The sequence below is a fragment of the Haliotis cracherodii genome, unplaced genomic scaffold, assembly GCF_022045235.1.
Source record: "Haliotis cracherodii isolate W230 unplaced genomic scaffold, xgHalCrac1.p SCAF_12, whole genome shotgun sequence".
Lineage (NCBI taxonomy): Eukaryota > Metazoa > Mollusca > Gastropoda > Lepetellida > Haliotidae > Haliotis > Haliotis cracherodii.
Window position 1 is genome coordinate 43,991,122 of NW_027266267.1, and position 9,712 is coordinate 44,000,833.

General features: G+C 45.1%; 1 protein-coding gene across 1 annotated transcript in view; it reads right to left on the minus strand.

Annotated features, from left to right (window-relative positions):
* Positions 1-322: 322 nt before the first annotated feature.
* LOC139458448 (histone-lysine N-methyltransferase 2A-like) overlaps positions 323-9,712 on the minus strand; it is a 43,167-nt gene continuing 33,777 nt past the window's right edge. The window contains exons 21-28 of the mRNA XM_071239886.1: positions 9,150-9,371; positions 6,216-6,424; positions 5,413-5,567; positions 4,243-4,326; positions 3,677-3,806; positions 3,011-3,106; positions 2,382-2,449; positions 323-1,943 (exon numbers count right to left, since the gene is read on the minus strand). Of these exons, the coding sequence (XP_071095987.1) occupies positions 1,838-1,943; positions 2,382-2,449; positions 3,011-3,106; positions 3,677-3,806; positions 4,243-4,326; positions 5,413-5,567; positions 6,216-6,424; positions 9,150-9,371 (1,070 nt within the window). The 3' untranslated portion in view covers positions 323-1,837. The remainder of the gene's footprint in view (positions 1,944-2,381; positions 2,450-3,010; positions 3,107-3,676; positions 3,807-4,242; positions 4,327-5,412; positions 5,568-6,215; positions 6,425-9,149; positions 9,372-9,712) is intronic.

Consider the following 9,712-nt stretch of genomic DNA (forward strand, 5'->3'; position numbering starts at 1 on the left):
TTAGCGCTACAACTGTTGTAAGTTTATGTTAAGGTATGGGAGTTACGATCACCTTAGCGCTACGACTGTTGTAAGTCTATGTTCAGGTATGGGAGTTACGATCACCTTAGCGCTACAACTGTTGTAAGTCTATGTTAAGGTATGGGAGTTACGATCACCTTAGCGCTATGACTGTCGTAAGTCTATGTTAAGGTATGGGAGTTACGATCACCTTACCGCTATGACTGTCGTAAGTCTATGTTAAGGTATGGGAGTTACGATCAACTTAGCGCTATGACTGTCGTAAGTCTATGTTAAGGTATCGGAGTTACGATCACCTTAGCGCTATGACTGTTGTAAGTCTATGTTAAGGTATGGGAGTTACGATCACCTTAGCGCTATGACTGTCGTAAGTCTATGTTAAGGTATGGGAGTTACGATCAACTTAGCGCTATGACTGTTGTAAGTCTATATTAAGGTATGGGAGTTACGATCACCTTAGTACTAAGATCGCTTTGTACAACAGCACCCTGGTGGTGTCCACCCGTACACCGCGACACCCTCTTGGCACGACACTAAGATACTGACGCCATTAGTAATAGCTGCCTTGGTGAATGTAGCCATGGCTGCCAGTCTCTACAACACAATCGTGGGCACTGTTCCACAAAGCGATCTTAGCGCTATAACAGTCGTAAGTCTATGTTAAAGTATAGGAGTTACGATCAACTTAGCGCTAAGATCGCTTTGTGGAACGGGGCCCTGGCTGACAAGTACTGGATGCATGACCTTCACACATACCAGGTGCTTGTTCTGACAGAAACATGCATCCAGTCTCAACTCCAGCCTTGGCTCGTCACAACTTTCAAAATATTTACTCGGGATACAAACACCGATTGTCATGCTGTGAATCTGTTTTAGACTTCAGGACAAGTGCCTGTCAGTTGAAGACCTTTGAATCCTTTTGTTCCGGTATCTGTTAGGTACTGTTCCCTCTTCTACACAATACAAGATCCATTTCTATCACCAGCCTGGCCGTGGAACAGATTCCGGAGGACAAGAGTCAAGGAGCCAGGCTGCACACAAATCTCTCCACAGTAAAACGGGTGCCCACATCTATCACCAGCCTGACCCCGGAACAGATTCTGGAGGACAAGAGTCAAGCAGCCAGGCTGTACACAAATCTCTCCACAGTAAAACAGGTGCCCACATCTATCACCAGCCTGACCCTGGAACAGATTCTGGAGGACACAGAGTCAAGGAGCCAGGCTGCACACAAATCTCTCCACAGTAAAACAGGTGCCCCCTGTAAATCCAACATCGTCCTGTGTTCGGCAAACAGGAAGCACCTGTTATTGGCAAGCTGTGAGTCTTGCTCCCGTGTCCCGGTTGTGAGGTACGTGGACCTGACAATCACTAGCTGCCAACACACAAGTCCAACATTCAACACTTGCATATTTTATACACCACAAACTTTTCAACTCTGTCTCATACTCGATGCAAAAAGCACCTGTTAATTCAGTCTGAGCATGGACCATCACCAACAACTCCACCATTCCTATGGAAACCATCCCCATGGAAACATCTTAAAGAGTCTTCCAGTGTGACCTTGACCCACCAATTCTCCTTGAAACTGTGCCCATTTCAACTCATGACATACACAATCTCACATCATAATTGCAGTAGCAGACACAACTCCTCTTATTTGCTTCTCCTCAATTCTGACGGAACATTTTCATACAAGAATGCAATCTCGAATAACACACAAAACCAGTTTGGCTTCAAGGCTGACTAGCATGATTCCACATTGTGTTTCTTCTCCATGATAGAATGGCCCATGGTGCTGCAGCGACACCCGTGGTTAGTTGAGATACTTGCGACACTTCTTGGAGCCACACGAACATGGAATCTTCACCTCCTCGATGGGGAACTTGTAGTCATACGTCAGCTCCTCTCCCTTGCTGATTCTGTGGGCAAACACCAGCTTACATTTAAAGCGCAAGTAAAGTCAACATAGCAGGTGTTAATACTTTAGGGCATACAAATCACATACTTGACCAAAATTAAATTTGAAAAAGGGAAACAGCATAAAACAGATGCCAAAAAATGACAAACGAAATCACCTTTCAAAGGAAAAAATCTGCTAAGGGGGGGATTCCCATTACTAGGGTAAAAATGGGTCCTCGAAAGCCTTTTGTGGACACTCAATACTTAATCTGGGCATCTCAAATATGCAAAATACACAGTGCTGTCAACTGACTTCTGGTTGGTTGGTTTGTTGTTTACTGCCGCAGTCAGCAATATTCCAGCCATATGAGGGCGGTCTGTAAATAATCGAATCTGGATCAGGCAATCCAGTGATTGATATCATGAGCATCGATGAACTGATTTTGGAGGACACTTACGGTCTCATGGCAAAGATGACAATATGCTTCTTGCCGTCCACGTTGATGACCCTGGAGTAGCAGTTGGGCTGAAACAGGCCGAGAACGTACAAATGTGAGTCAAAGATTCCAGTGAGTTTGCTCGAGACAAATGACATCAGGATGTTCATGACCTCAACTTTGGAAATGACATCCTTCTTTGTTCCTACCAAATTTGGAAAACATCTTTCGGACAATTCAGACAAAAGGTCAGTGCCCTAAAAAATGAGTGTGAGGTTATGTTTCTAGGTTTGTCAGCACCATACCCGTGCTCGTGGGTTTCACCGAGGTGGTAAACGTCTGAGACCTGCATCACTTCGGGCTTTCCTCCCACATTAAGCTGACACGACGTGATATAACTGGAATACTGTTAAAAGCGGCGTAAAACCCAACTCACTCACTCACTCTAGACGCCACATTCAGCAATATTCCAGTACAACGAAAGCGGCCTTTAAATAATCGTGTCAGGATGAGACAAATCTGAGGTTCATATTCCAGCAACGTCTCGCGCCACTGGGTATGAGGACTCCATTTAACCAAGTTGCCGAATCTGCCCATCATTGCTCACGGAAACAAGGATTGTTAGGAAACAACCAGACCAGTCTACTCACCTCGCAGGAATGGTTGATAAACCTGGCGGCACTGCCATGCATGGTGGCGTCTACCACTTCGAAGTCGTCGATACGGAACATATAGCACCCGATACCCTGAAACAAGAGGTCAAGGTCAGTATCAAGGTCAGTATCAAGGTCAGCATCAGTCGCACATTGAGCTTTCTGTTTCTGTCATCTGCTCATTATATTCGGGATTTACTGACTTTATACAAGTTTTATTCAAAATGGGGATTAAAATCGTGTTGATGATTACTGCACATATCTAGCACTTGAGTACGAGTGCATGCGCACATGTACTAGTCCGGACATATAGTGCTAGCCCACTGAGATACAATGCCGCAGTTTTAACATGAATACCCACTCACAGAATACTGATTCCGTGCCTTCTTCTTGTTTTACCCTTGTTGCCGAGCAACAAGCAGGATACAAACACATACCATACTTAACGTCTTTTCTTATGATGTGGCCATGGATCAAACCCATCAACCTCTCTGATCTGATATTTACAAGTTTGAAACTATTCAATATTTGTGTCCTCTTGATCTGAAAATATTCGTGCTGTAACTTTGACAGGCTTGAAAACATTCTTAACAGCAATGTTAATGGCCAGTCGTCAATATGTAAATAATATACGGAGTTGATAACATTTTCCAGTCCTCTCACCTTGCTCTCGTAGTATTTCTCTCGCTTGTCGGTGAGGGAAGAACGGATTACCTCCCCTGCATACTCGATCACCATCTCCCCACTGTCAATGTTCCGCTTGCAGAACAGCCCTCGTCCATGAATGTGAGACCTAGATAAGACATGATAAGGTCATCACCACGACAACAAAACAACTGCTATGGACATACATAACAGATCATGAAGCTGACCCACCCAACTGCTTCAAGAAATACAGGGTGAGGTGAGGTGAGGTGAGGTGAGGTGAGGTGAGGTGAGGTGAAATTGGGTTTAACGTCGCGTCCAATATTATTGCACTTATATAATGACGTGTGTATGCGTGCGTGCGTGCGTGCGTGCGTGCGTGCGTGCGTGCGTGCGTGTGTGCGTGCGTGCATGCGCGCGCTCGCTTGCTTGTTCTAGTCCGGACTGATTCCGATTTATAGTGCTAGCTCACTGAGATACCATGCCACAGTTTAACATGACTACCCCACTCAGACACAGTATACTGACTCCCTCTCTGATGAAATCACCTGACACAAACCACGGGTGTACCTCGCCCAACTCACCTGTAGACTCCCACAGCCTCCTTCGCGTGCTCCTGCAGCTTGCGGAACCTCATCGCCATCGGCAGGTCCATGCTGGTGGCTCGTCTGGAAACAACAACATGGCGGTTAGGGTGCAGGTCTGTTAATATTGCTCACTATGTTTGTTCCTTAACGCCATCCTCTACAATATTCCAACTATCTGAACGTGGCCTGTATGTAACTAACTCTGGACCATGATGTGATGTTATGTGAAATGCCTTCACGGTACCATGATGACACGCAATCAACCAAGTCACTCAACCTAGAAACTGTCCCATCCCCAAAATTCTCAAATGATCAAGCCTGTAGTGTTTGTAAACAATCAAGGGAGGTAACTCCAATCACCTGAAAAAATCTGGGCACTAAAACCAAGTTACTAGCATTTCAATCATTGGCTGCCACTGACAATTACTACAAACAAATTGACAACAGTCTACTGCCACAAATCAGTGAAGTCATAGTATCGCTTCTTTATCAGGACTAGCTTAAGTTGTCAGGGACCCATTCTGACCTGGAATCCCCACTGGAATGAATGAATGAGTATGATATTACGCCGCTTTTAGCAATATTCCAGCAATATCACGGCAGGGGACACCAGAAATGGGCTTCACACATTGTACGCATGTCGGAAATCGAACCCGGGTCTTCGGCGTGACGAGCGAACGCTTTAACCACTAGGCTACACGACCGCCCCTGAAATCCCCAGTGGAGTCACAATGAGTACCCCATGGTATATCGTCACTTCCTCCTCAGCAAAGTCAGGAAGACTATCCCCATGGCAACAGACCTAGCTATAGGATGGCGGTCTGTACATAATCGAGTCTGGACCGACAATCCAGTGATTGACATCATGAGCATCGATCCACGTAATTTGGATACAATGACATGCATCAACCAAGTCAGCGAGCCTGACCACCCGATCCCGTTAGTCGCCTCTTACGACAAGCATAATCGCCTTTTACGGCAAGCATGGATTGCTGATGACCTGTTCTAACCCAGACCTTCACGGGGCCCATAGCAAGAAATGTTACTGGTCATGTGACTGAGGAACTTTAGTGGTTACAAATTATTCATAAACAAGTCTTGCCTTACAGCATGTGAGCAATGACTAACAGACAGTGTTATACTTCTTGTGTTGTAGTGAACACCTACCTGGCCGACTTGTGGATCATCTCGACGTTCTGCTGGCCTGCGTCCGACATGGGCTTGCTGCGATAGCGGGACATGAGGAAACTGAACATGTCGTACGGCTTGCGAGACATGAACGGTTCGCCCCGTACGCAGCCACTGGGGTTCTCCGCAGGTTCCTGGGGAGAAGCAGTGATGGGTTAGTTTGACAGCACCACCAGCAACAATCCTGTCACTGTACAAGACGTCACGCTTTGTCCTACTGATCCCTTCATCCTATCACTACTGACAGCCCCAGGACATGGCCTTAATTTATCAACTTTCATGATATCGAACTCGTTGATAAAAAAGCCTTTAGGGTCAATTAATAGAATAAAGGTTACATTCAAACTCTAGATCAGTGGATTCTGCCACAACTTCGGAACGTAACTCTGGGTTCTGAACCCTGGTCCCCCTGCCTCTGTCTCCCCATCCCGCCCCTGTCCTCCCACCCCACCCAAGACTCCCTACACCAACCCTGCCCACGTCCTGGTCTTCCCATCCCGTCCCTCCCCAGTCTCTACGGCCCCAACCAGCTGCCCCCTGCCCCGCCTTGGTCACCCCACCTCACCCTGCCCAGCTCTGCTCTCCCAACCCTGGTCACCCCACCTTGCCCTGTCTTCCCATCCCGTCCCGCCCTGGTCTCCCCTACCCGCCAAGCCCCAGTGTCCTCAACCCTGCCAAGCCTTGGGCTCCACACCCCGCCCCACCTTGGTCTCCACACCCCGCCCAGTCCCGGTCTCCTCACCCCGCCCCGCCCCCGTGTCTCCACCCTGCCCCAGCCTCACCTCCTCCTGCTGCTCGACCTCGTGCTGGAAGAAGTGGAAGCTGTACTTGTGGCAGTGCTGTGCCCCGAACAGCTGTTCCACCAGGTACACCACGGTGCTGTTGTTGACGCCAAACATGCTGGCGCTGTTCATGCCGGCGTACGACAAGGCCTTCAGCCTGGCAGCGGCCCGAGCATCCTGAACTCGCTCCGTCACCTGCCGCCACGCGTCTGAGGAATAAACAAGCTACGCTGTACAATCTGGACAACATGTTATTCTACTTCAAGATATATTTATGATAGTTAGGCTTTAAAAAAAAAAATCTTGGTTCTCAGGCACCGCCACATCATTACAAAGTCCGCACCACGTTTCGTTTTTAATTCCATTTTCGAAACAAAAAAAGTCCTTAAATATTCCGCATCTTGAACACACGACCCAAACAGTGAAATGCTACAATACTTAAAAACAATGCGATCCAATATAGCGTGCAGTTACTTCCCTGTTCATGCACACTGCTTTACTGCGCATCTCATGTGTTATGGTCATCGCGGCAATAGGAGTTTGTGTGCTTGTTTAGCCGTTTGCAAATTTGGTCAATGAAAACATGAAATTTGCAATAAAACAACACTAGACATGATTGACAAATTCCATGGTATTTGTGTACTGTATGCAAGACAATGTTTCGTACGCAGAGTATAAGATTTACTTTAGTATTTGTCTCGTCAAATAAGCGGGAAATCGATGCTAATCTATATACCCAGTCTTTAAAGTCTTTAAAGCGAATCCGAATGAAGCACATCATCAGCGCATAAAAAATCCCTACATTTGCAAAAGAAAACATATTGTCTTTCGCAGAAATAAATGACATCGTATCCCTTTATCAAATTCAGGAAAACGAGCAGATTATAATAGACTTGGTCAATACAAATTTAAATTTTGAGATAAAACATCATAAAACATGATGATTTGCGGATTAAATTGTACATCCTGTTCTGATTGGCATTGTTATATCTGTATAGATTAAGATTACCGTGTGTATTTTCTCGAAAACTAAGCCGGAAGTAGCAATCAGCTGTAGACACGTTTCTCTGAATCTACCGGTGATTCAGTCCAAAAATACCCAATAATATAACTTTAAGAATTTGTATACATGAGCAGAAGAATTGTATCTGAAACTATTATTTTATCAGGAATAATTTATTCCAATATCATGTTATTTAAGTTGCAGCTTTACTATATATATGTGCAGAGACCATACACTGACAGTCTCTGATATGTGAAATAAATTAATAACAATAAGCGTAGCACTTTGGTACAGCTGATCGCTATTTCCGGATATTTTTTTGTATGTAACACTTTGACCAATCACCGTCGATACTCCAGCGCCCACGATTGCAAAAACCTTTTGTTGGCATATAATAGCCTACAACAAATATGACTTTCAGCGAGGCAACAATGCATGGCATTTATGATATATATATCCATTATCCATCCACAAAAGTTTGTTTCAAGGTGTCAATACAGGTAATACGACCGTGGTTGCTGTACATAACGATGAGTTGTGCCATCTTTCGATCACTTCACACATGATTTTGCCGAAATGAATTGAAACAATATTAAATGAAATTTTAAATAAAACAAGTATTTGTCACAGAGTGACGAAATATCCCCCGCCTGTACACCATAGTACCAAATATGAAGACAATCCAGCGATTAGTTCTTGAGATATCGCGGCAACACTGTTTTCCAACTCCAAAAACAGATTTGCCTGCTGTGACCTTGAAAATGGGGTCAAGGTCACCAAATCTGACAGGTGTATGCGGTGTCTGTATATACACTATAGTTCCAAATATGAAGACAATCCAGCGATTAGTTCTTGAGATATCGCGGCAACACTGTTTTCTAACTCCAAAAGCAGATTTGCCTGCTGTGACCTTGAAAATGGGATCAAGGTGACCAAAACCGACTGGTGTCTGCGGAGTCTGTATATACACCATAGTTCCAAATATGAAGACAATCAAGTGTTTAGTTCTTGAGATATCGCGGCAACACCGTTTTCCAACTCTAAAAGCAGATTTGTCTGCTGTGACCTTGAAAATGGGATCAAGGTCACCAAAACCGACTGGTGTCTGCAGAGTCTGTATATACACCATAGTTCCAAATATGAAGACATTCCAGAGATTAGTTCTTGAGATATTGCGGCAACACCGTTTTCCAACTCCAAAAGCAGATATGCCTGCTGTGACCTTGAAAATGGGGTTAAGGTCACCAAAACCGACTGGTGTCTGCGGAGTCTGTATATACACCATAGTTCCAAATATGAAGACAATCCAGTGTTTAGTTCTTGAGATATCGCGGCAACAAACAGGTGGGACGTACGGACGGACGTACGGACGGACGGTCGTGAATACTATATCCCCCGCTTCGCGCTTTCGCGCGGCGGGGGATAATTAATCAAATAGAATACAAACTTATATCTTATGAACTCTTTTTACAACCAATACAGTGTAATTTCATGATTAATTTGCGTACTTCAGCACCGATTTGTTCACATATTATTTCCGGTGTTACATGCTCACGGTAATGTCTTTGTGTTGGGGGGAAAAAACATAACCCTGTGTTTTAGATGACCCCCATCCCCCTTAAAAGTGAGTGAGTGAGTATGGCTTTACGCCGCTTTAGCAATATTCCAGCAATATCACGACACCAGAAATGGGCTTCACACATTGTACACGTCGGGAATCGAACCCGGATGTTGGCGTGACGAGCAAACACTTTAACCACTAGGCTACACGAAACAAACAAACTAATTGAAAGGCGGAAGCAAACCAAAATGGCTGCCGTAAAGTCATTCCCAAACTGCAAGGGCAGTTTTGTCTTCAAGGGGAACTTTCCACATATTGATATAAACTGGATGATGCTTTAGCTTGGCAATGTTACAACCCTAATGCTCACCATCCATCGTCTCGCCGGAACACTGGAAGCCGTCGTCGCTCGTGATCTCAAACATCAGTCGAGGCTCGTCCTTGGGTTTGGCTTCCGATCTCCGCCGATGATTGGTGATATCAAAGAACGGCATCATGGGAGTTTCACGCACTTCCTCCTCCATCTCGGGCTGCGGTAGTGACATCACTTCCTTCTGGTGGTGAATCATGGGATGGCTAACGGCACTCGCTGCTGAAAAAATCACAGCATGGAGAGGTTCAGGATTCGCCATACATTTGACATGAGAGTCTCATTCAGTTCTTTCACCATTTCTGAACATGGTAATTTGGGTTCAACAACATTTTCAACTATTTCAGGTACGCCATGTAGGATATCATATGTACAAATATTCTGAACGAATTAACTCCAAAGGTTACGTGTATACATTAATATTTACATTTTTCGTGGATTGAGTGAGTGAGTGAGTGAGTTGGGTTTAACGCCGCTCTTAACAGTATTCCAGTTATATCGCGGTGTGTCAGCTTAATGTGGGAGGAAAGCCCGAAGTGATGCAGGTCTCAGACGTTTACCAC